Below are 27645 nucleotides of genomic sequence, written 5' to 3'. Positions count from 1 at the left end.
CAGCTTCTACCCCCAATTATTCCTCCAACTTCTACCCCCATTATTCCTCCAACTTCTACCCACCCATTATTCATCCAACTTCCACCCCTATTATAGCCCAAGCTTCAATCCTTCCCATTATACCACCTATACCGCGCCCCATTATACCCCATCTTCTGCTCCTCCATTAACCCCCAGCTTTTTCCCCCAGCATTCCATGAGCTTCTACCTCCCCATTATTCCCCCAGCTTCTGCCACGCCCTATTATTCCTCCAGCTTCTACTACCTTTATATCCCCAAGTTCAACATCTCCCCATTATTCCTCCAACTTCCAACCCCCATTATACCCCAAACTTCAACCCTTCCCATTGTATCCCATCTTCTGCTCCCCATTATTCCCCCAGCTTCTACCTCCCCATTATTCCTGCAACTTCTAGTCCCCCATTATTCCTCCAACTTCTACCCCCATTATTCGCCCAGCTTCTACCACTCCCTGTTATTCCACCAGCATCTACTCCCCATTATTCACCCAGTTTCTACCACCCCTATTCTTCCTAAATCTTCTACACCCCATTATACCCCAGCTTCAACCACCTCATTTCCCCCCATCTTCTACCCCATTATACCCCCAACTTCAACCCCTCCCATTATGGGAATGATTCTACCTACTCCCCCATTATGGGAATGCTTCTACCAGCTTCTACCTCCTCATTATTCCCCCAGCCTCTACCATCCCCTATTATTCCACCAGCTTCTACCCTCATTATGCCCCCAGCTTCTAACCCCCATTATTCACATAGTTTCTACCACCCCTATTATTCCTCCAGCTTTTACCCCCATTATAACCTAGTTTCTACCCCCAATTATTCCTCAAACTTCAACCCCTCAGTATTCCTCAACCTCTACCCCCATTATAGTCCCAGCTTCAACCCTCCCATTGTACCACCTACACCACCCCATTATAACCCAGCTTCTGCTCCCCATTATTCCCCCAGCTTCTACTCCCCATTATTTCCCCAGCTTCTACTCCCCATTGTTCCCCCAGCTTCTACCACTCCCTATTATTCCACCAACCCCCCCCACAATTATTCACCCAGCTTCTACCCCTATTATTCCTCCAGCTTCTACCCCCATTATACCCCAGCTTCTACCCTTCCATTATTCCCCCAGCTTCTACCCCCATTATACCCCCAGCTTCTACACCCCCGCCCCATTGTACTCCAGCTTCTACCCCATCATTATTCCCCAAGCTTCTACCCCCACCATTATTCCCTGAGCTTCTAACCCCATTATTCCACCAGCTTCTATCCCCATTATACCCCCAGCTTCTTCACCCCCATTATACTCCAGCTTCTACCCCATTATTCCCCGAGCTTCTACCCCCATTATTCCTTCAACTACTCTCCCCCATTATTCCTCCAACTTCTACATCCCCTCCATCATACCCCCAGCTTCAACCCCTCCATTATACCAACACCCCCTGTCTCCAGTCTACTCTGGCTCCTCCAGTTGTTGGGCGAGTAGTTAATCCTCTGTTCCTGACCAGTTTCGTCAGTCTGTCTCCAGTCTACTCTGGCTCCTCCAGTCGTTGGGCTAGTTGTTAATATCCTGTTCCTGACCAGTCTCGTCAGTCTGTCTCCAGTCTACTCTGGCTCCTCCAGTTGTTGGGCGAGTAGTTAATCCTCTGTTCCTGACCAGTCTCGTCAGTCTGTCTCCAGTCTACTCTGGCTCCTCCAGTCGTTGGGCTAGTTGTTAATATCCTGTTCCTGACCAGTCTCGTCAGTCTGTCTCCAGTCTACTCTGGCTCCTCCAGTCGTTGGGCGAGTAGTTAATATCCTGTTCCTGACCAGTCTCGTCAGTCTGTCTCCAGTCTACTCTGGCTCCTCCAGTCATTGGGCTAGTTGTTAATATCCTGTTCCTGACCAGTCTCGTCAGTCTGTCTCCAGTCTACTGTGGGTCCTCCAGTTGTTGGGCTCCATCAGTGTCTGCCAGTCTGCCAGTCTCCAAATGCACAGTTTTCACCGCCTGTGTGTGTTCTCTTTGTGTGTTACTAGATGAATGAGATGCCACAGATGGTCAAAACAGTATTTCTATAGCGGGTGAATAGCAGCTTGTTCTATGGCTACCGATATGTGCTATTACTTTATGTTATATTAATTAAAGGGATTGGAGACCACTGACTGCATCCAAGCAGATTACTGTCCGTATGGGGGCTGCAGGCATAGACAGCTAATGTGGACAGGATAAGATATCACAGACTTCGAAGTGTTCTAAATGATCTGCTTCTCAATATTTTTTTAATGCTTTTCTTTACATGCCATGATGATATTATGTTTTGCTGTAGCATGTATTCAATTGTACATCAAACACATCCCTTAGGTCCCATATTGTCCATAGGAATGATGTACAGTAGAGTAATGACAAATGTGAAAGACGATTACACCTTTCTCCTGTAAGTCATGGAGGTGCCAAGCAGTCTCAGTCCTTCATGTATCCCCTGCTCACAGTATGATGTATCCATTGGCTGACTGGCTGCAGACAGATACTAGAGAAGAGTGTGTGTGTGTGTGTGTGTGTGTGTGTGTGTGTGTGTGTGTGTGTGTGTGTGTGTGTGCTAAGCAGTGTCAATAGAGAGGGATTCTCCCGTGGATGTGTTGTGAGAGCAGGATCAATAGGAGGCTAAGGTGTGAGGGCAGTCAGGCCACTGTTCCCTAGCCAAGCCTGAGATCTCTCAGCTAACTAACTGGACAGATTCGAGACTCAGTCAAGAGGACAGTCATGTGTTCTGGAACCTAATTTCCCTGACTGAAAGAAGTAGGTTGAGCGGGCGCTCAGATGAAGATGAACGGGCATGTTTTGTGTGTGTGAACGTGTGTAACTATACTTGTGGGGACCAACTGGGAACGTTTTGTTAGTCCCCACAAGGTCAAATGCTATTTCTAGGGGGTTTGTGGTTAAGGTTAGAATTAGTGTTAGGGTTAGAATTAGGTTTATGGTTAAGAACTAGGGTTAGTTAGGGTTCCCGAGTGGCACAGCAGTCTAAGGCACTACATCTCAGTGGTTGAGGCATCACTACAGATCCTAGTTCAATTTCAGGCTGTATAACAACTGGCTGTGATTGGGAGTCCCATAGGGTGGTGCACAATTGGCCCAGTATTGTCTGCCTTAGGGTTTGGCTGGGGTAGGCTGTCATAGGAAATAAGATTGTGCTCTTAACTGACTTTCCTAGTTAAATAAAAAATGAAATAACGTTTTAGTGTTAAGGTTAGGTCTCGGTCACTGTAACAGTCCTAGCATGTGTGAGTGTGTGGGTGGGTGGGTGGGTGGGGGTTGGTTCTTCTATCCTTGTGAGTACCTAAAATCCACAAAAGTCCCCACAAGGATAGTAAAACAAGGAACATTTTCAGTGAGGACAAAGGCTATTTTAAGCTTAAGGGTTAGGGTAAGGGTTTAGTGTTTAGGGTTAGGTTAGGTCAGCAATGGAACTGCATTGTCCTAAAAATAGATAGATGGCTTTAGTCAGGCTATACTGTAGTTAGTGGTTTAGAGTAAAATAGATAGATGGCTTTAATCAGGCTATACTGTAGTTAGTGGTTTAGAGTAAAATAGATAGATGGCTTTAGTCAGGCTATACTGTAGTTAGTGGTTTAGAGTAAAATAGATAGATGGCTTTAGTCAGGCTATACTGTAGTTAGTGGTTTAGAGTAAAATAGATAGATGGCTTTAGTCAGGCTATACTGTAGTTAGTGGTTTAGAGTAAAATAGATAGATGGCTTTAGTCAGGCTATACTGTAGTTAGTGGTTTAGAGTAAAATATATAGATGGCTTTAATCAGGCTATACTGTAGTTAGTGGTTTAGAGTAAAATAGATAGATGGCTTTAGTCAGGCTATACTGTAGTTAGTGGTTTAGAGTAAAATATATAGATGGCTTTAGTCAGGCTATACTGTAGTTAGTGGTTTAGAGTAAAATAGATAGATGGCTTTAGTCAGGCTATACTGTAGTTAGTGGTTTAGAGTAAAATAGATAGATGGCTTTAGTCAGGCTATACTGTAGTTAGTGGTTTAGAGTAAAATAGATAGATGGCTTTAGTCAGGCTATACTGTAGTTAGTGGTTTAGAGTAAAATATATAGATGGCTTTAATCAGGCTATACTGTAGTTAGTGGTTTAGAGCCTGAGACAGATCTATGCTCCAGACTCCTACAGTGTCATTGACTCAGCTACTTAATAGTCATTGATGTCATCACATCTGCAGGAGAATGGACACTCCACTCCAGGCTTCAGTGTCCGGGCATGTAAACTGGGAGATTTAAGGGCCAGTAAAATTATGTGTGTTTAGAAACCAATGTGTGCTGTTAGTGCTTGGCTGGTTCAGCGATGCTTTCTCTTTAGCCCTCTCTCTCTCTACTTCTTCCTCTCTCTCTCCCTCTCCCAGCCCAGTGCTCAGTAGAGAGTAATAGCAATACTTTCCTCTCCTCTTTCCTCTCCTCATCTCAGGCCGCTATTAGTTAATCCCGCTTTAATCCTGTTTAATGGAACTATGCTGTTAGCAGCTATTTGGGACTGATTTACTGCTTTCCACTGGCACCTAGAGAGACGCCCCAGAGCAGAGGAGAGCTGGCTGTACCTTCAGAAGACCCCTGGTCTCCTCCTGGCTCCTAGTCTCCCTGGTTCCCCTGCCCCCCATGGTCCCCCAGCTCCCCCCCGGTCCCTCCTTCTCCCTGGTCCCCCAGTGGTCAGCCCCGGTACTGGATGTTTTAGTCATGGGCACCAGCGTTACCATTGAGGAGCAGACCCCTAGAGATAGAGAAGGAGATACATTCATTCATTTTATGCTAATTTGGCTCTCCAGGGTTGTAAAAGATGTCATATAAAATACATTTTCTTATTTTAAATGCAATTGTATTTTCCCCTAATCTTCATCGCTGTCAGATATTATCAATAGGTTTTAAAAGTAGGATTGCGACATATCAAATTATTTGTCATTTACATTCCCAGTTTCTTTCAGAATTGTATTGTGGTTCATAGCTGAGTCTACCTTACATCTGCTAGCTCCTGGATCCCCTGCTGTTGTTAGTGCTCTATTGATTTAAGATTATTCGTGCTAGGTGTTTACTCATGTGGGTCCATATTGATGCTCGTTATTGGGAAGCACTAATGGATATTATGCAAACTGCTGAGGCATTCTGCTCCTGCACCAGTGAGGAGGGAAGGCTCTTACAGGCAAAGATAACCAGATTGGTTTACAAAGGAGAGAGACCATTTAACAGATAACTGCTGGATGAGTCTTTGCTCTGCGTCTTACACTCATTCTTTTTTTGTTATTTTTCATATTTTTGTTCATTTCCATATTGAAGGCAAATTACATTACTGTAAAATGATAATCGCAATTGAACATTGCCAATCCCATGACAAGCAGTGAGGGAGAAGAATACACATCATTTTATCAGTCTCAGTCCAGGGTAGTTACAGTACATATCATCAGTCTCAGTCCAGGGTAGTTACAGTACATGTCATCAGTCTCAGTCCAGGGTAATTACAGTACATATCATCAGTCTCAGTCCAGGGTAGTTACTGTACATATCATCAGTCTCAGTCCAGGGTAGTTACAGTACATATCATCAGTCTCAGTCCAGGGTAGTTACAGTACATAACATCAGTCTCAGTCCAGGGTAGTTACAGTCTCAGTCCAGGGTAGTTACAGTCTCAGTCCAGGGTAGTTACAGTCTCAGTCCAGGGTAGTTATGTATTATCGTATCCCTGTAGCATATCCCTGTAGCGTGTCCCTGTGTAGCGTGTCCTTGTAGTGCATCCCTCTAGCGTAACCCTGTAGTGTAACCCTGTAGCGTGTCCCTGTAGTGCATCCCTCTAGCGTAATCCTGTAGCGTGACCCTGTAGCGTGTCCCTTTAGCGTATCCATGTAGTGCATCCCTTTAGCGTTTCCCTGTAGTGCATCCCTTTAGCGTTTCCCTGTACTGTAGTGCGTCCCTCTAGCGTAACCCTGTAGCGTAACCCTGTAGCGTGTCCCTTTAGCATATCCATGTAGTGTGTCCCTTTAGTTTGTCCCTTTAGTGTGTCCCTGTAGTGCATCCCTCTAGCGTAACCCTGTAGCGTGTCCCTTTAGCGTATCCCTGTAGTGTGTCCCTGTGTAGCGTGTCCTTGTAGTGCATCCCTCTAGCGTAACCCTGTAGCATGTCCCTTTAGCGTATCCATGTAGTGTGTCCCTGTAGCGTTTCCCTTTAGTGTGTCCCTTTAGTGTGTCCCTGTAGTGCATCCCTCTAGCGTAACCCTGTAGCGTAACCCTGTAGCGTGTCCCTGTAGTGCATCCCTCTAGCGTAACCCTGTAGCGTAACCCTGTAGCGTGTCCCTTTAGAGTATCCATGTAGTGCACCCCTTTAGCGTTTCCCTGTAGTGCATCCCTGTAGCTTAACCCTGTAGCGTATCCCTGTAGCATATCCCTGTAGTGTATCCCTGTAGCATATCCCTGTCGCATATCCCTGTAGCTGAACCCTGTAGTGCAGCCCTGTAGCATATCCTTGAAGCATTTCCCTGTAGTGTATCCCTGTAGCATATCCCTGTAGCTGAACCCTGTAGTGTATCCCGGTAGCATATCCTTGAAGCATTTCCCTGTAGTGTATCCCTGTAGCATATCCCTGTAGCATATCCCTGTAGCATATCCCTGTAGCTTATCCCTGTAGCCTATCCCTATAGCATATCCCTGTAGCATATCCCTCTATCCCTGTAGCATATCCCTGTAGCGTATCCCTGTAGCGTATCCCTGTAGTATATCCCTGTAGCGTATCCCTGGAGTGTATCCCTGTAGCATATCCCTGTAGCATGTCCCTGTATCCCTGAAGCGTATATCCCTGTATAGTATCCCTGTAGTATATCCCTGTAGCGTATCCCTGGAGTGTATCCCTGTAGCATATCCCTGTAGCATGTCCCTGTATCCCTGAAGCGTATATCCCTGTATAGTATCCCTGTAGCGTATCCCTGTAGCGTATCCCTGTAGTTTATCCCTGTAGCATTTCCCTGTACCGTATCCCTGTAGCATATCTCTATTGCATATCTCTGTATCCCTGTAGCGTGTCCCTGAAGCATAATTCTGTAGAATATCCCCGTAGCGTATCCATGTAGCATATCTCTGTAGCGTATCCCTGTGGATTATCCCTGTAGGGTATCCCTGTAGCATATCTCTGTAGTTTATATTTGTAGCGTATCCCTGTAGCTTATCCCTGTAGCATATCCCTGTAGCGTATCCCTGTAGTTTATAGCTGTAGTGTATCCCTGTAGCGTATCCCTGTAGTGTATCCCTGTAGCGTATTGCTGTAGTGTATCCCTGTAGCGTATCCCTGTAGCATATTCATGTAGTGTCTCCCTGTAGCGTATCGCTGTAGCGTATCCCTGTAGCGTATCGCTGTAGCGTCTCCCTGTAGCGTATCGCTGTAGCGTATCCCTGTAGCGTATCGCTGTAGCGTATCCCTGTAGCGTATCCCTGTAGCGTCTCCCTGTAGCGTATCGCTGTAGCGTATCCCTGTAGTGTCTCCTTGTAGCTTATCGCTGTTGCGTATCCCTGTAGCATATCCCTGTAGCATATCCCTGTAGTGTATCCCTGTAGCTTATCCCTGGAGTGTATCCCTGTAGCTTATCCCTGTAGTGTCTCCCTGTAGCGTATTGCTGTAGCGTATCCCTGTAGTGTCTCCCTGTAGCTTATCGCTGTAGCGTATCCCTGTAGCGTATCCCTGTGGCGTCTCCCTGTAGTGTCTCCCTGTAGCATATCGCTGTAGCGTATCCCTGTAGCTTATCGCTGTAGCGTATCCCTGTAGCGTATCCCTGTAGCGTCTCCCTGTAGCTTATCACTGTAGCGTATCCCTGTAGCGTATCCCTGTAGCGTATCCCTGTAGCATATCCCTGTAGTGTTTACCTGTGTCCCTGTAGCGTATACCTGTGTCCCTGTAGCGTATCCCTGTAGCGTATACCTTGTCCTTGTAGCGTATCCCTGTAGCTTATCCCTGTAGCATATACTTTTGTCCCTGTAGCGTATACCTGTGTCCCTGTAGCGTATCCATGTATCGTATCCTTGTAGCGTATCCCTGTAGCGTATCCATGTATCATATCCCTGTAGCGTATCCCTGTAGCGTATCCCTGTAGCGTATACCTGTATCCATGTAGCGTATATCTGTGTCCCTGTAGCGTATACCTGTATACATGTAGCGTATATCTGTGTCCCTGTAGCGTATACCTGTGGCATATCCCTGTAGCGTATATCTGTAGCATATCCCTGTAGCGTATACCTGTATCATATCCCTGTAGCGTATATTTGTGTCCCTGTAGCTTATCCCTGTAGCGTGTCCTTGTATCGTATCCCTGTATCGTACCCCTGTAGCATATCCCTGTAGCGTATCCTTGTATCGTATCCCTGTATCGTACCCCTGTAGCGTACCCCTGTAGCATATCCCTGTAGCGTATCCCTGTAGCGTATCCTTGTATCGTATCCCTGTAGCGTATCCTTGTATCGTATCCCTGTAGCGTATCCTTGTATCGTATCCCTGTATCGTACCCCTGTAGCGTATCCCTGTAGCGTATCCCTGTAGCATATCCCTGTTGCCTGTGTATTACTTAACATCCTCACAGCATACTCCCTCACAGACAATACATGGAAGATGTGTCAATGTCTTCTACACATTCACAGGTATCCTTGGGAGTCCTTTGGAATTCTCTTTACTATACTGTGATGTCACTACAACAACAACTAGCTGTGGATAAAACCTACTTTCCCATTGTCATACAGTATGAATCAGCTCATTCAAATTAGCTTTAATTATACTCTTTGTTTCTCAGATCTCATCTCAGTTCAATCATAAAGGCTAGCACAAAGCCATGATCCCTCCGATGTGCATTAATCCCGAACCATTGCTTGGCAAAGCCGTGATGGCAGAGTTGTGGTGGGGTGGTAGGGTTGTGTTGGAGTGGCAGGACTGTGCTGGGGTGGCAGAGTTGTGTTGGAGTGGCAGGGCTATGGTGGGGTGGCAGAGTTGTGTTGGAGTGGCAGGGCTATGGTGGGGTGGTAGGGTTGTGTTGGAGTGGCAGGACTGTGGTGGGGTGGCAGAGTTGTGTTGGAGTGGCAGGGCTGTGGTGGGGTGGTAGGGTTGTGTTGGAGTGGCAGGACTGTGCTGGGGTGGCAGAGTTGTGTTGGAGTGGCAGTGCTGTGGTGGGGTGTTAGAGTTGTGTTGGAGTGGCAGGGCTATGGTGGGGTGGTACGGTTGTGTTGGAGTGGCAGGACTGTGGTGGCGTGGCAGAGTTGTGTTGGAGTGGCAGGACTGTGGTGGGGTGGCATAGTTGTGTTGGAGTTGCAGGGCTGTGGTGGGGTGGTAGTGTTGTGTTGGAGTGGCAGGGCTGTGGTGGGGTGGTAGGGTTGTGATGGAGTGGCAGGGCTGTGGTGGGGTGGCAGAGTTGTGTTGGAGTGACAGGGCTGTGGTGGGGTGGCAGAGTTGTGTTGGAGTGGCAGGGCTGTGGTGAAGTGGTAGGGTTGTGTTGGAGTGGCAGGACTGTGGTGGGGGGACAGGGCTGTGGTGGGGTGGTAGGGTTGTGATGGCACGCTGGTTTTGAACTGTGGGATCTGACACCTATTTAGACAGCAAACAAAGCCTCCCATTGAGAGACTGTTGGCCTGTACAGAGTTATATTGCCCTAGTCTCCCGACCCAGCACATCACTACTGCTGCCTGCCACCATTCAAAGTCTGTCTCTTTAGTATTCTCCTATTCAAATGCTTTTTCAGATCCTCTCTGCACATATACGCACAAACACATACATACACAAATAAACACACACACACACACACACTTCAACGGAGCTGCTTCCTATTTTAACCCTTTAGCGTGTCCCTGTAGCGTGTCCCTGTAGCGTATCCCTGTAGCGTATCCCTGTAGCGTATCCCTGTAGCGTATCCCTGTAGCGTATCCCTGTAGCATATCCCTGTAGCGTGTCCCTTTAGCGTGTCCCTTTAGCGTGTCCCTGTAGCGTATCCCTGTAGCGTATCCCTGTAGCGTGCCCCTGTAGCATATCCCTGTAGCGTATCCCTCTAGTGTAACCCTATAGCATGTCCATGTAGCATGTCCCTGTAGCGTATCCCTATAGCATGTCCCTGTAGCATGTCCCTGTAGCATGTCCCTGTAGCATGTCCCTGTAGCATGTCCCTGTAGCGTATCCCTGTAGTGCATCCCTCTAGCATATCCCTGTAGCGTGTCCCTGTAGTGTATCCATGTAGCATGTCGTTGTAGTGTATCCCTGTAGTGCATCCCTCTAGCGTAACCCTGTAGCGTGTCCCTGTAGCATATCGTTGTAGTGCATCCCTGTAGCGTAACCCTGTAGCTTGTCCCTGTAGCGTATCCATGTAGCATATCGTTGTAGTGCATCCCTGTAGCGTAACCCTGTAGCTTGTCCCTGTAGCGTGTCCCTGTAGCGTATCCCTGTAGCGTATCCCTGTAGCGTGTCCCTGTAGCGTGTCCCTGTAGCGTATCCCTGTAGCGTATCCCTGTAGCGTGCCCCTGTAGCATATCCCTGTAGTGTATCCCTGTATCCCTGTAGTGCATCCCTCTACTGTAACCCTATAGCATGTCCCTGTAGCATGTCCCTGTAGCATGTCCCTGTAGCGTATTCCTGTAGTGCATCCCTCTAGCATAACCCTGTAGCGTGTCCCTGTAGCATATCCCTGTAGTGTGTCCCTGTAGCGTATCCATGTAGCATGTCGTTGTAGTGTATCCCTGTAGTGCATCCCTCTAGCGTAACCCTGTAGCTTGTCCCTGTAGCGTGTCCCTGTAGCGTATCCATGTAGCATATCGTTGTAGTGTATCCATGTGGTGTGTCCCTGTACCGTATCCCTGTTATGCTTACTGCGGAAGTTGTCATAATTACTGTGTAAGTCTATGGAATGGGATGAGAACCACAAGCCTCCTAGGTTTTGTATTGATGTCAATGTACCCAGAGGAGGACGGAAACTAGCTGTCCTCTGTCTACACCATGGTGCTACCCTACAGAGTGGTTTTGATGCAAAACAGTGTATTTTAATCAATTATTTGGTGACGTGAACATATTTAGTATAGTTAAATCTAAAAAGGATCATTTTAAATAATTCAACATTTTTAAATGTTTCACTATTTTTATTTGTATGAAATTCACTAAGGATGGTCCTCCCATTCCTCTGAGGAGCCGCCAATGACCTAGGCCTATAACGCCAATAACCTAGTCCTTTGAGTAACTTTGCTTCAGGCCATGTAATTATATGAACAAAGGAATCTAACCTGAGAGCCCTTTGGAGCAGGACATGTAATGTCCATGGCCTTTTCATTGCAAAGTCCTGATCGTCTCAAAAATATGTTTGCCGGGTTTTGTCCAGTCTGGGGGATGCTTTCATCTCTGGGAGGAAGGACATAAACATTGTACAGCAGCTGAAACTTGGTTCCATCTTTGTGGAAGCTCATTGGCCACAACAACACTACGCTCCAGGCAAATAAAGCTGTAAAGGAGGAAAACAGAGAAAAATAAACAAGACATTAAAACCTCTTGATGCTACCCATCCCGGATCCGGGATCGTAACTACGGCTCAAGCTCATTAGCATAACGCAAAATGCGAAAAAATATTCTTAGAAATATTTAACCTCCACACCTACACAAGTCCAATAGCTCAAATGAAAGATAAACACCTTGTTCATCTACCCAGCAAGTCAGATTTCTAAAATGTTTTACGGCGAAAACATAGCACACATTTATATTAGACCACCACCGAAACAAAAGGCAAGCGGCGGCCATTTTGTCCCAGAAAATATAAAATTTAAAAGTAGGATTAAAAAATAAATAATTCACTAACCTTTTGAAAATCTTCATCAGATGACAGTAATATTACATGTTACACAGTACATTTTTTTTCTCAATAATATGCCATTAATATCCATAAATCTCTGTTTACAATGACGACATTTCAAAAAATGCTACTCAAAATGTCCGGAGAAATGATGATAGCTCCGACAGATAACGTCAGATAACAAGCAATAAACATGACTAAATATACATGTTCTACATATAGTTACAAAGATACACTTCTTCTTAATACAACCGCTGTGTTACATTTATTTTTAACGTTACAGAATTCGTTCACTAGTCTATGCTATGAGTCGGCGCTCAGATATTAGCAGTGTCTCCTCTACGTTTGGAGTCCACAGAAACCCAAAATAACCACATAAATATTCCCTTACCTTTGATGTTCTTCGATCAGAAGACGTAGAAGGAGTCATACTTACCCAATACATCGTTTGGTTTCAAGTTGTGCATCTTTGTATTAGCATATGCTAACAGCTTCAGCTGAAATGCACCCAAAATAACTTCTGCTCCTTCTGGTCCCGCACTCTTGCGCATCAAATCTTCAAAATTACATATTATATGTCGACTAAACTGGTCAAACTAAGTGCAAAATCGAGCAAAATGATGTTTTTATCATGTAAAACAATGATAATCGCAAACAAACGAACCGGCTTCAACTGGTGTCTATTGGAAAAGAACGTTCTCCAAATCGGCCGCGCGCAATAGAGTGCATGTATGTGAGAGTGAACCGGGCATTTTCGCCCGCCAAAGGATGAGGGAGCGAAATTCAAACAATGAACGTGCCAATTGAAAGCAGACATCGCGCTGAACAAATACATACTGTTCCCAGATCGGTAGCTGCCTGGGAAGGGTGGGGGCGATGACGTCAAAGTTGACCCAACTTTTCTCTTGACAAGAGAGAGTTTGGGAGAAAGGCTGCCCTGAGAGTTCTGCTTTACATACAGACATAATTTAAACGGTTTTAGAAACTTTAGAGTGTTTTCTATTCAATAATTATTATTATATGCATATATTAGCAATTTTGGAAAAAAATATTTTCAGTTTACTATGGGCACGCACTTCCTCCAACGGGGGCAGTATTGAGCCATAAGCTCAAGAGGTTAAAACCTTGTATACCAGCGATAACATTCATTGACCCCCAAGTCCAAGCAATACTCTCAACATAGCTGAAATTGAGCTTGTTCAGCCTCAATCATCTGCTGCCAGCAGCATACCACTCTGCATCCACTGCTGGGTTGTTTCTGAAGCTATGCAAGGTTGGTCCCTGTATGGGAGACCAGATGCTGCTGGAAGTGGTGTTGGAAGGCCAGTAGGAGGCACCATTTCCTCTGGACAATTTTTTATATAAATATAAATAAATATCCCAATGTTTGGGGACATTGCCCTGTGTAGGGTGCTGTCTTTCGGATGGGACGTTGAACAGATGTCTTGACTCTCTGTGGTCACTAAAGATCCCATGGCACTTATTTTAAGAGTAAGAGAGTAAGGGTGTTAACCCCGGTGTCCTGGCTAAATTCCCAATCTGGCCCTCATACCATGACGGTTACCTAATCATCCCTAGTTTACAATTGGCTCATTCATCCTCCCTCCTCTCCCCTGTAACTATTACCCAGGTCGTTGCTGTAAATGAGAATGTGTTCTCAGTCAATTTACCTGGTAAAATAAGGGTTAAATTAAACAAATACTGGTGGAGGAGAAAAGTTTTATGCTGAAAGAAAGACAAATTCCAGAAAAATGGGTTATAACCTGAATGAATGAATTCCCGATAGCTTGTTATTGCTTGTTGACTGCTACAGCTGTACTAAAATGTCCTGTACACACTTAACCTGCTTCTGCCCAACAATGGCAATGCATATCTCCATTAGGGAACACTTACTCTGGTAAGTGCGAGAGTGCAATAACTAAATCTGCCTTTGCAAACTATTTTTAAAACTTTGTCTACTATGTTCATAACAGATTCTAGTTTTGGGAACGTAAAACTGTATTGAAATCAAATGTTTAATAGATGAGAAAATTTGCAGAATTTCGGCCAAATTCATCTCTTTTAGTCTTCTCCCGCTGCCAGTCAGTGGGCTTCCTGTCAATACCATATTTGGGAGTGGATGGATATGGTTGTGAGTGGAAACACCAAGCGGATGCTTCACATACACCCGCTGAATGTCTCATTCATTTATCTGTGGCAACACTTTGCATGTAGTCCATGATGAAAATACTAGTAAATCCAATGGATCTTTGAAATATCGGCAGTAGGACGGAGCAGGATTTACCATTTAACAAAGAAGTCTTGAGTGACAGAATGGACTCTCTTTCTCGTGAATGTCCCAGCCCCCTCATTATCTCAACCAATCATGGCTAGGCAAGATTCTGTATTCTCCGTGTCTAAACAGTTGTGATTTCACATTTTATTTATATTTACAGATTACGTACGACTTTGTTATTTAAGGCACATGAAAGTTAAAGAAGGCATTTCTGAAGGAAAAAATATAAATTTGGATGAATTTGGTGGGACGTTCAAATGCCTCTCCTTTGAAGTAGTGACGTGCATCATACACCCAGCTTTCTGTAACGGGTCACATTTAGCCTTTATTCCATGAAGATAAGGTGCTGTAACACAGTGGACTAATCATTGTTTAGAACCTGCTACAGTATATAATGAGGTTTTAAACTACATCAGATTGGACACACCTCCTCATTCAAGGGTTTTTCTTTATTATTAATATTTTCTACATTGTAGAATAATGGTGATGACATCAAAACGATGAAATAACACATATGGAATCATGTAATAACCAAAAAATTGTTTAACAATTCAAAATATATTCTATATTTGAGATTCTTCAAAGTAGCCACCATTTGCCTTGATGACAGCTGTCAACGTATGTGCTACTGGTGTTGAAGTCAAATCAAATCAAATCAAATCAAATTTTATTTTGTCACATACACATGGTTAGCAGATGTTAATGCGAGTGTAGCGAAATGCTTGTGCTTCTAGTTCCAACAATGCAGTAATAACGAGCAAGTAATCTAACTAACAATTCCAAAAAAAACTACTGTCTTATACACAGTGTAAGGGGATAAAGAATATGTACATAAGGATATATGAATGAGTGATGGTACAGAGCAGCATAGGCAAGATACAGTAGATGATATCGAGTACAGTATATACATATGAGATAAGTATGTAAACCAAGTGGCATAGTTAAAGTGGCTAGTGATACATGTATTACATAAGGATGCAGTCGATGATATAGAGTACAGTATCAACGTATGCATATGAGATGAACAATGTAGGGTAAGTAACATTATATAAGGTAGCATTGTTTAAAGTGGCTAGTGATATATTTACATCATTTCCCATCAATTCCCATGATTAAAGTGGCTGGAGTAGAGTCAGTGTCATTGACAGTGTGTTGGCAGTAGCCACTCAATGTTAGTGGTGGCTGTTTAACAGTCTGATGGCCTTGAGATAGAAGCTGTTTTTCAGTCTCTCGGTCCCAGCTTTGATGCACCTGTACTGACCTCGCCTTCTGGATGACAGCGGGGTGAACAGGCAGTGGCTCGGGTGGTTGATGTCCTTGATGATCTTTATGGCCTTCCTGTAGCATCGGGTGGTGTAGGTGTCCTGGAGGGCAGGTAGTTTGCCCCCGGTGATGCGTTGTGCAGACCTCACTACCCTCTGGAGAGCCTTACGGTTGAGGGCGGTGCAGTTGCCATACCAGGCGGTGATACAGCCCGCCAGGATGCTCTCGATTGTGCATCTGTAGAAGTTTGTGAGTGCTTTTGGTGACAAGCCGAATTTCTTCAGCCTCCTGAGGTTGAAGAGGCGCTGCTGCGCCTTCCTCACGATGCTGTCTGTGTGAGTGGACCAATTCAGTTTGTCTGTGATGTGTATGCCGAGGAACTTAAAACTTGCTACCCTCTCCACTACTGTTCCATCGATGTGGATGGGGGTGTTCCCTCTGCTGTTTCCTGAAGTCCACAATCATCTCCTTAGTTTTGTTGACGTTGAGTGTGAGGTTATTTTCCTGACACCACACTCCGAGGGCCCTCACCTCCTCCCTGTAGGCCGTCTCGTCGTTGTTGGTAATCAAGCCTACCACTGTTGTGTCGTCCGCAAACTTGATGATTGAGTTGGAGGCGTGCATGGCCACGCAGTCGTGGGTGAACAGGGAGTACAGGAGGGGGCTCAGAACGCACCCTTGTGGGGCCCCAGTGTTGAGGATCAGCGGGGAGGAGATGTTGTTGCCTACCCTCACCACCTGGGGGCGGCCCGTCAGGAAGTCCAGTACCCAGTTGCACAGGGCGGGGTCGAGACCCAGGGTCTCGAGCTTGATGACGAGCTTGGAGGGTACTATGGTGTTGAATGCCGAGCTGTAGTCGATGAACAGCATTCTCACATAGGTATTCCTCTGCAGGAGAGCAGAGAGTTGTGATCTACTGGTGTTGAAGTCAGGTGCAGGAGAGCAGAGAGTTGTGCTCTACTGGTGTTGAAGTCAGGTGCAGGAGAGCAGAGAGTTGTGCTCTACTGGTGTTGAAGTCAGGTGCAGGAGAGCAGAGAGTTGTGATCTACTGGTGTTGAAGTCAGGTGCAGGAGAGCAGAGAGTTGGGATCTACTGGTGTTGAAGTCAGGTGCAGGAGAGCAGAGAGTTGTGCTCTACTGGTGTTGAAGTCAGGTGCAGGAGAGCAGAGAGTTGTGATCTACTGGTGTTGAAGTCAGGTGCAGGAGAGCAGAGAGTTGTGATCTACTGGTGTTGAAGTCAGGTGCAGGAGAGCAGAGAGTTGTGCTCTACTGGTGTTGAAGTCAGGTGCAGGAGAGCAGAGAGTTGTGATCTACTGGTGTTGAAGTCAGGTGCAGGAGAGCAGAGTTGTGATCTACTGGTGTTGAAGTCAGGTGCAGGAGAGCAGAGAGTTGTGATCAGGCGCACACTTTATTCGGCAGAAGCAGACAACCGACGGACGCAACAGTGTCCAACAAACCTCCAGCCAAAGGCAAAAGGGCAAAATGCGACAAAGTCACAAATAAGCAAAAATGTTTAACAATTAAACATACTCCGGGTTGAAATATAGTACCCGGGGGAAAATCAGCTAGGCGCGTCAATACAAAACACGTAACAAAACAATCCCACACAAAGACATGGGGGGAACAAGACAAAACAAATGGAACAATGAAAAATGGAGCGGCAATGGCCGATGACGTCGACTGCCGAACGCCGCCCGAACAAGGAGGGGAGCCGACTTCGGCGGAAGTCGTGACAACAGCTTTGCACACTCTTGGAATTCTCTCAACCAACTTCATGAGGTAGTCAGCTGGAATGCATTTCCATTAACAGATGTGCCTACTTAAACATACATTTGTGGAATTTCTTTCCTTCTTAATACGTTTGAGCCAATCAGTTGTGTTTTTGTGTGTCTTTTGGTAAAAGGCAAAGTCCATATTATGGCAAGAATAGCTCAAATAAGCACAGAGAAACAACAGTCTATAATTACTTTAAGAAATTAAAGTCAGTCTATCCTGAACATTTCAAGAACTTTGAAAGTTTCTTCAAGTGCAGTCGCAAAAATCATCAAGTGCTATGATGAAACTGGCTCTCATGAGGACCACCACAGGAAAGGTAGACCCAGAGTTACCTGCACCTTAGATTGCAGCCCAAATAAATGCTTCACAGAGTTCAAGTAACAGACACATCTCAACATCAACTGTTCAAAGGAGACTGCGTGAATCAGGCCTTCATGGTTGAATTGCTGCAAGGAAACCACTACTAAAGGACACCAATAAGAAGAAGAGACTTGTTTTAGCCAAGAAACACGAGCAATGGACATTAGACCGGTGGAAATCTGTCCTTTGGTCTGATGAGTCAAAATTTGAGATTTGTGAGACGGAGAGTAGGTGAACGGATATTGTTCGTATGTGTGGTTCCCACTGTGAAGCATGGAAGAGGAGGTGTTATGGTGTGGGGGTGCTTTTCTGGTGACACTGTCTGTGATTTATTTAGAATTAAAAGAACACTTAATCAGCATGGCTACCACAGCATTCTGCAACGATACACCATCCCATCTGGTTTGTGCTTAGTGGGACTATCATTTGTTTTTCAACAGGACAACGACCCAACACACCTCCACGCTGTATAAGGGCTATTTGACCAAGAATGAGAGTGATGGAGTGCTGCATCAGACGACCTTGCCTCCACAATCACCCGACCTCAACCCAATTGAAGTTTGGGTTTGGGATGAGTTGGACCGCAGAGTGGAAGAAAAGCAGCTCAGCATATGTGGGAACACCTTCAAGACTGTTGGAAAAGCATTCATGAAGCTGGTTGAGAGAATGCCAAGAGTGTGCAAAGCTGTCATCAATCTAAAATGTATTTAGATTTGTTTAACACATTCTTGGTTACTACATTATTCCATATGTGTTATTTCGTTGTTTTGATGTCTTCACTATATTATTCTACAAAGTAGAAAATAGTAAAAAATAAATAAAACCCTTGAATGAGTAGTGTCCAACCTTTTGACAGGTACTGTATAAAAACATCAATTTACAGCAGTGTAACTCTGTGAATAAAATCTATAGTAGATAGCCAGATAAAGTGAGATTGTTATACTTCTACTGCCTAGTGAAGTTACTCCTTTCATCACCTGTAGTTAGTCTCTATCCAGAGCAGTCAGACTGCAGTCAGTGCACTGAAGGACAGCCCTGCTCCAAACCCAGCAGCCCAGGGCTCATTCCTTCTTTACACAAGAGCCCTTTGTGCCCTGTCTTTGCACTCACTGAGAACGACAGCGTCTGGGAGGTCTACAAGTGCCCCTTCAACATCACACTCACTAAAAATACTGAGCCCTCACCGCATGACTTAAATAACCTGTGTGTGTTTAGGCTCCCCTTTGGAGGACATGCTGACGGTGGATAACAGACTACTGCTTTGGGCTGGTTCCTGGTTGGTCAAACACAGACTGCTGTTACAGTTGGGTTCGGTCTATGCTGCCTGATCTGTTTGAGGCTTTTCCGTCTCTGGCTCCTGAAATTATGACTGACCTGATACAGGGGTCACTCCTTAGTTTGTATCACTCCTCGTTTGAGATAAACATTTGGACACATCCAGGACTTTGAAAGACCCTAGGTCGTTGCTGTAAATGCCATCCAGTTGTCTGTTTAGATATCCCAAACACTTGGTGAATCCCTCCCTCTCTCCCTGTGCCCCTGTCCTAATAAACTGCCCCATTTCAGCCCTTATGTCAAACTCTGCCATCACTGCTCAGAATCCACTCCAATGACAGTAACTGGGGATAGTTATCCATTTGGGTGAGCTAAAATGCAATTATATTTGGAACAACAACCGCACAGCCATTAGAGTTTTATGGGAGACAAGGTTGGTTAGGGGTGATGCTTGGCATGCAGACAGAAGTTTAGCCCTAGCTGTCAAGTCCTGACCTTAGAGTCGCCCTTCACTCCCGAGTTGCCTGAGCCGCCCTTCACTCCGGAGCTGCCAGAATCGCAGCCCCTCAGTCCAGAGGCGCCCCTCAGTCCAGAGGTGCCCCTCAGTCCAGTGGCGCCCTCTACGAGGGTCTTCAGTCCGGGGCTCACTGCGAGGGTCCCCACTCCAGAAGCGCCACGTAAGTGGGCTAAAACTATGGCGGAGTGGGGTCCACGTGCAGCACCAGAGCCGCCACCGCGGACAGATGCCCTCCCAGACCCTCCCCTATGGGTTTTGCGGCCGGAGTCTGCACCTTTGGGGGGGGGGTACTGTCACGTCCTGACCTTAGTTCCTTTTTTATGTCTCTGTTTTAGTTAGGTCAGGGCGTGAGTTGGGGTGGGCATTCTATGTTGTGTATTCTAGGTTTTGTATTTCTGTGTTTGGCCTGGTATGGTTCCCAATCAGAGGCAGCTGTCGATCGTTGTCTCTGATTGAGAACCATACAGAGGCAGCCTGTTTTCCCACTATGATTTTGTGGGTAGTTGTTTTCTGTCTTTGTATCCTTACCAGACAGAACTGTTTCATTCTCTTTTGTTGTTTTGTCATCCAGTGTTCACTTTCTTTATTAAATTTACGATGAACACTTACGACCCTGCGTGTTGGTCCGAAGATTCCTATTCCTTATCATCAGACGAGAAGGAGATTCGTTACAGAACTACCCACCACCAAAGGACCAAGCAGCGTGGTGAGGAGCAGCAGAGCTGTCTGGAAAAATGGACATTGGAGGAGATACTGGAAGGCAAGGGACCCTGGTCACAGGCTGGGGAGTATCGCCGTCCACAGGAGGAACTGGAGGCAGCTAAGGCTGAGAGGAAACACTACGAGGAGTTGGCATGGCTGGCAAGGAAGCCTGAGAGGCAGCCCCAGAAATGTCTTGGGGGTGGCACACGGGGAGTGTGGCAGAGTCAGGAGTCAGACCTGAGCCAACTCCCCGTGCTTATCGTAATGAGCCAAGGATGGAACCAGAGCCGGTCAGGGCGAAATTGGAGGTGAGCGACGGAAGCGAAGCAGAGACAGTGAAGGAGTTAATGGGGAGATTGGAGGAGAGAGTAATGAGGGAGTTGCTGTGTTGGTGCATGAGGCACCAACACAGCAGTGTCTGGGATTTGTTGTCACCGGAGTCAGCTCTCCATACTCGTCCTGAGGTGCGTGCTAGCCGTCTGGTGAAGACTGTGCCAGCCCCACGCATCAGGCCTCCTGTGCGCCTCCCTAGCCCTGCATTTCCTGTGCCCGCTCGGCACTACAGCTCTCCAAGATGTGCTTACCATGGCGGGCATCGTACTGGTCAGGCACCGTGTTATGCGGTGGACCGCACGGTGTCTCCAGTACGTGTTCTTAGCCCGGTGCGCTACATCCCAGCTCCCCGCATCTGCCGAGCTAGGGTGAGGATCCAGCCAGGACGGATGGTGCCGGCCCTGCTCTCCAGACCTCCAGTGCGTTTCCACGGGCCAGGATATCCTGCGTCGGCGCTGCGCACTGTGTCTCCCGTGTGTCTGCACATCCCAGTGCATCCTGTACCTGCGCCCCACGCGTGCCGGGCTAAACTCATCCTCCAGCCAGGACGGGTTGTGCAGGCCCTTAGTTCGAGACCTCCAGTGCGCCTCCACGGCCCGGTCTATCCTGTGCCTCCTTCAAGGACCAGGCTGTCTCTCCGTCTCCTTCCTCCAGAGTCTCCCTCCAGCCCGGGGCTGCCGGCGTCTCCCTCCAGCCCGGAGCTGCCAGCATCTCCCTCCAGCCCGGAGCAGCCAGCATCTCCCTCCATCCCGGAGCTGCCAGTGTCTCCCTCCATCCTGGAGCTGCTAGTGCCTCCCTCCAGCCTGGAACTGCCAGCGTCTCCCTCCAGCCCAGAGCTTCCAGCATCTCCCTCCATTCCGGAGCTGCCAGTGTCTCCCTCCAGCCCGGAGCTGCCAGCGTCTCCCTCCAGCCCGGAGCTGCCAGCGTCTCCCTCCAGCCTGGAGCTGCCAACGTCTCCCTCCATCCCGGAGCTACAAGAACCTTCTGCCTGTCCGGCGCTGCCAGAGCCTCCCGCCTGTCCGGCGCTGCCAGAGCCTCCCGCCAGTCCGGCGCTGCCAGAGCCTCCCACCTGTTCGGCGCTGCCAGAGCCTCCTGCCTGTCCGGCACTGCCAGAGCCTCCCGCCTGTCCGGCGCTGCCAGAGCCACCCTTCACTCCGGCACTGCCAGAGCCGCCCTTCACTCCGGCGCTGGCAGAGCCGCCCTTCACTCCGGAGCTGCCAGAGCCGCCCTTCACTCCGGAGCTGCCAGAGCCGCCCTTCACTCCGGAGCTGCCAGAATGGCAGCCCCTCAGTCCAGAGGCGCCCCTCAGTCCAGTGGCGCCCTCTACGAGGGTCTTCAGTCCAGAACCCGCTGCGAGGGTCCCGCCACGTAAGTGGGCTAAGACTATGGTGGAGTGGGGTCCACGTGCCGCACCAGAGCCGCCACCGCGGACAGATGCCCACCCAGACCCAGTGTATTCTAGGTTTTGTATTTCTGTGTTTGGCCTGGTATGGTTCCCAATCAGAGGCATCTGTCGATCAGTGTCTCTGATTGAGAACCATACTGAGGCAGCCTGTTTTCCCACTATGATTTTGTATCCTTACCAGACAGAACTGTTTCATTCTCTTTTGTTGTTTTTGTCATCCAGTGTTCAGTTTCTTTATTAAACTGGTCCGATGATTCCTATTCTTCATCATCAGACGAGGAGGAGATTCATTACACTAGCTGGCATCCTATTCGGTTGACAGGTCAAAGGTTAACCACCCAGAAGATAATTCCCCCTCACAGCATCTTGTCTCTTCATGCTCTACACCATCCCTTCCCCGGACCATCAACCATTATTTGTTTATTTACTTTTATGCTGTTAACATTGAGTTGTGCAAATACACAGGCTTATGCTTCCTGAGTCTGACGTAGTGTTGTATTATTACTATCACCACAGTCCTCTGTGATACCAAACGCTTCTACACTGTATGCATGTATCTTTTCCCTTTGTTGCCTTTCAATAGCCAAATTATCTCCCTATACAGAAAACAGCTTGGCAATTTTATTGTATGACTGAAATGAATCTTCATTTGCAGTTCTTTTCAAATAGTTAGTGACGTGTTTCTGTTATAATTTCTGTTTATATAGGGTGCATCTTAGCATAATGCATGTTTTATTGCAATTTTTGTACATTCTTACTAGGTTCTTACACATAGAAGGCCTGGCCTGAATATAACAGTAATGTGTTGCACATTAAATAGAATGTTACCTTTTAGGCAAGTCATGAGTTTGGGGGTGGTTCTGCCCTTTGTCTGAAATTCCCTGTGTGACTGCATTCTATGCTGAACTACCAAAATAAATAAAACAAAACAATAATAAAACAAAATAAAACAGTTATTACAACAACATATATTTTTTTAAGAGGGCTCATGAGTTTAGCTTTATTTGGAGCTTTTCAAAAAATGAAGGTTTACCACAAGAGATATTAGCTAGAAGAGAGTAGTGTGTTAACAGTCGCATATCACTATTGATTAACAATACAGTTGAGCAGATTATACACTTAGTGAGATCATCCCATTGGTCTACTATATCCCACAGTGTGACTAGATTATACACTTAGTGACATCATCCCATTGGTCTACTATATCCCACAGTGTGACTAGATTATACACTTAGTGAGATCATCCCATTGGTCTACTATATCCCACAGTGTGACTAGATTATACACTTAGTGAGATCATCCCATTGGTCTACTATATCCCACAGTGTGACTAGATTATACACTTAGTGAGATCATCCCATTGGTCTACTATATCCCACAGTGTGACTAGATTATACACTTAGTGAGATCATCCCATTGGTCTACTATATCCCACAGTGTGACTAGATTATAGACTTAGTGACATCATCCCATTGGTCTACTATATCCCACAGTGTGACTAGATTATACACTTAGTGAGATCATCCCATTGGTCTACTATATCCCTCAGTGTGACTAGATTATACACTTAGTGAGATCATCCCATTGGTCTACTATATCCCTCAGTGTGACTAGATTATAAACTACTGTCTTTTTATACTGACAGACAGAAGCGCCCAGTCTATCCACTTTGGGGGGGACCAACAACCTAAACAAGGTATCTATTATCTATAGATCCACACTAAGAATGCTTGTTTTAATCACTTGTTTAATACATGTTAATACACCAACTGTGCCCTCTTAAGATGGATTTCTGAACGTGCTTTGTACAGGACTATAGTTTTAATACAGTTTGTAAGGTTTGTATTAGACTAAGAGAGGGGCTACTTACTTTTTCATTTTCCTGAGTTGCTTTTAATGTACAGCCTAATCGTCTTGCTCACTAAGGCATGATTTCACCCTTTTCTATGTATGCACGCATTCACGCACACACACACACACACACACACACACACACACACACACACACACACACACACACACACACACACACACACACACACACACACACACACACACACACACACACTCCGTTCACACACACTGCCTGCAGAGTTCCTGTCTGTCTGTAATTAGGTGTATCTCTGATGACCTGCTGCTCTCTGTCAGTTGTCAGAGTAGTGGGGAATGATAACCTTGGGGAGAGGACTAGAGGCTGTAACTAACTATATATCTCACCGTCTCTCCTCTATCACTCTCTCTGTCTCTGTAGACAAACAAAGGTGACGCCCTGGCCAACCGGGTGCAGAACACTCTGGGGAACTACGATGAGATGAAGGAGCTCCTGACCAGCCACTCCAACCAGAGCCACCTGGTGGGCATCCCCAAGAACTTTGTTCCCCAGACCCCTGGCCCCATGGAGAAGCAAGACCAGCCCAGCTTCTTAACCAAGGGAGGCCAGAGGGGGAGCAACAGGGTGGGCACAGGGAACCATACAACCTCCATGCCCCCTCCTCCCTCCTCTTCTTCTCTGACCAGCTCCAGCCTGCTGCACGGCCATCAGAGCTCCAAGAAGTCCTGGTCCTCCGACTGGTCCCGGGGAGCCCACTGCAGCACCCAGGGGGTGGGAGGTCAGGGGGTTGGGGGCCAGGGGGTCCATGGGGTGGGGGGCCTGGGGGTCCAGGGGGTGGGGGGCCCATCCTGCAGCAGGGGGAAACACTCCTTCACCCATGAGCAGCAGCAGCAGCCCCAAAGACACGAGGAGCTGCTCATCTCACAGGGCGAGGTAGTGGACCACAGGGGAGACTCCAGCAGCAGCCCCTCCTCCTCCACATCCACTCTCTCCAGGAGGCACGGGAGCGGGCAGCAGCAGGCCCCTAAGGCCCCGTCATCGGCCGAGCATGGCAGCTACAAGGACAGCAACACTCATGTTAAGTCTCCCTTGGAGCAGGAGCCGGGCTCCCACGGGGCCAGTTCCCCAGTGGCCTCTACCTCCCTGCTGCCCAGTGGCCTCTCCACGCCCACCTTCCCGCAGGGTCTGCACGTCAAGCCCAGCGCCGTGCAGCAGCAAAAGCCTACGGCCTACGTGCGGCCAATGGACGGCCAGGACCAGATGCCCCTGGACTCCCCGGAGCTCAAGCCTCCTCTGGAGGTGGTGGACGTGGGCTACAGCAACCCAGCTTTTGGCAGCACCATCACCAGCTCCAAGAGCAAGCTGCCCAAGCTGACCCTGACACAGACTGGGGAGGTAGGGACCTGCATGATTCCCATGACACTGCAGTACACACACACAGGCTTGGAGACCGATATTAAGTGCTGGGGAAAGGCCATTTGTTCTGTGTTAGATCGGCTGGCAGTAGGAAGGGGAAACAGGTTCAGCCAGATAAGATTGGTCTGTGACTTTCCCTCTGTTTTTCATTGAGTCCTGGCAGAGACTGAGCTTGACATAGTAGAGAGGCCTCATTAGTAATCAGCCGTTGATTTTTCCTCCTCTGGCGGGCAAGGCTCCTGCTCCTGAACCCAGCCAGCTGAGGGGCCACAGGGTTAAGGGGCCTTCCCTCCTTTTATCTAGTTCACCACACACACACACACACGCACACACATACACAGACACACACACACACACACCCACGCACACACAATCCCTCACTATGAAATATTAATCTCCGAAAGTAAATCACTCCTGATTAATAGCCATTTTAGTTCACATGGGCTTGTTTCACTTATTCATGTAACCAGTTCTGACATCTTAAAGTAATTGTTTTTTTGTTTGTTTTAGCCTACAGATTTTGGCTTGTTTCCTCCCACAATATTGTAGTTATTTGGCTTGTTTCCTCCCACAATATTGTAGTTATTTGGCTTGTTTCCTCCCACAATATTGTAGGTATTTGGCTTGTTTCCTCCCACAATATTGTAGTTATTTGGCTTGTTTCCTTCCACAGTATTGTAGGTATTTGGCGTGTTTCCTCCCACAATATTGTAGTTATTTGGCTTGTTTCCTTCCACAGTATTGTAGTTATTTGGCTTGTTTCCTCCCACAATATTGTAGTTATTTGGCTTGTTTCCTCCCACAATATTGTAGTTATTTGGCTTGTTTCCTCCCACAATATTGTAGGTATTTGGCTTGTTTCCTCCCACAATATTGTAGTTATTTGGCTTGTTTCCTCCCACAATATTGTAGGTATTTGGCTTGTTTCCTCCCACAATATTGTAGGTATTTGGCTTGTTTCCTTCCACAGTATTGTAGGTATTTGGCTTGTTTCCTCCCACAATATTGTAGGCATTTGGCTTGTTTCCTCCCACAATATTGTAGGTATTTGGCTTGTTTCCTCCCACAATATTGTAGGTATTTGGCTTGTTTCCTCCCACAATATTGTAGTTATTTGGCTTGTTTCCTCCCACAATATTGTAGGTATTTGGCTTGTTTCCTCCCACAATATTGTAGGTATTTGGCTTGTTTCCTCCCACAATATTGTAGTTATTTGGCTTGTTTCCTTCCACAATATTGTAGTTATTTGGCTTGTTTCCTTCCACAATATTGTAGTTATTTGGCTTGTTTCCTTCCACAATATTGTAGTTATTTGGCCTGTCATGTATACAAGCAGCATATGATGAATGCAGTTCAGGACAGATAATGACTGGCTATTATTTCGGGAACAGTTCAGGACAGATGATGAATGGTTATTGCTTTAGAACAGTTCAGGACAAATAATGACTGGTTATTACTTTAGAACAGTTCAGGACAAATAATGACTGGTTATTACTTTAGAACAGTTCAGGACAAATAATGACTGGTTATTGCTTTAGAACAGTTCAGGACAAATAATGACTGGTTAGTACTTTAGAACAGTTCAGGACAGATAATGACTGGCTATTATTTCGAACAGTTCAGGACAGATGATGAATGGTTATTGCTTTAGAACAGTTCAGGACAAATAATGACTGGTTATTACTTTAGAACAGTTCAGGACAAATAATGACTGGTTATTACCTTAGAACAGTTAAGGACAGATAATGACTGGTTATTATTTTGGAACAGTTAAGGACAGATGATGAATGGTTATTACTTCAGAACAGTTCAGGACAGATAATGACTGGTTATTATTTTGGAACAGTTAAGGACAGATAATGACTGGTTATTATTTTGGAACAGTTAAGGACAGATGTTGGATGGTTATTACTTCAGAACAGTTCAGGACAAATAATGACTGGTTATTATTTTGGAACAGTTTAGGACAGGTAATGAATGGTTATTATTTTGGAACAGTTTAGGACAGATGATGAATGGTTATTACTTCAGAACAGTTCAGGACAAATAATGACTGGTTATTACTTTAGAACAGTTCAGGACAAATATTGACTGGTTATTACTTTAGAACAGTTCAGGACAAATAATGACAGGTTATTACTTTTGAACAGTTCAGGACAAATAATGACTGGTTATTACTTTAGAACAGTTCAGGACAGATGATGAATGGTTATTACTTCAGAACAGTTCAGGACAGATAATGACTGGTTATTATTTTGGAACAGTTAAGGACAGATAATGACTGGTTATTACTTTAGAACAGTTCAGGACAGATGATGAATGGTTATTACTTCAGAACAGTTCAGGACAGATAATGACTGGTTATTATTTTGGAACAGTTAAGGACAGATAATGACTGGTTATTATTTTGGAACAGTTAAGGACAGATGTTGGATGGTTATTACCTCAGAACAGTTCAGGACAAATAATGACTGGTTATTATTTTGGAACCGTTAAGGACAGATAATGACTGGTTATTATTTTGGAACAGTTTAGGACAGATGCTGAATGGTTATTACTTCAGAACAGTTCAGGACAAATAATGACTGGTTATTATTTTGGAACAGTTTAGGACAGGCGATGAATGGTTATTATTTTGGAACAGTTTAGGAC

General features: G+C 46.2%; 1 protein-coding gene across 1 annotated transcript in view; it reads left to right on the top strand.

Annotated features, from left to right (window-relative positions):
• The window catches only part of LOC112257031 (AF4/FMR2 family member 2), a 336258-nt gene that overhangs the window by 66338 nt on the left and 242275 nt on the right, over positions 1–27645 (top strand). Inside the window, exons 3-4 of the mRNA XM_042326311.1 lie at positions 23392–23442; positions 23998–24972. Of these exons, the coding sequence (XP_042182245.1) occupies positions 23392–23442; positions 23998–24972 (1026 nt within the window). The remainder of the gene's footprint in view (positions 1–23391; positions 23443–23997; positions 24973–27645) is intronic.

The sequence above is a fragment of the Oncorhynchus tshawytscha genome, linkage group LG08 (genome assembly GCF_018296145.1).
Source record: "Oncorhynchus tshawytscha isolate Ot180627B linkage group LG08, Otsh_v2.0, whole genome shotgun sequence".
NCBI lineage: Eukaryota > Metazoa > Chordata > Actinopteri > Salmoniformes > Salmonidae > Oncorhynchus > Oncorhynchus tshawytscha.
This window is presented reverse-complemented; position numbering and strand designations above follow the sequence as displayed.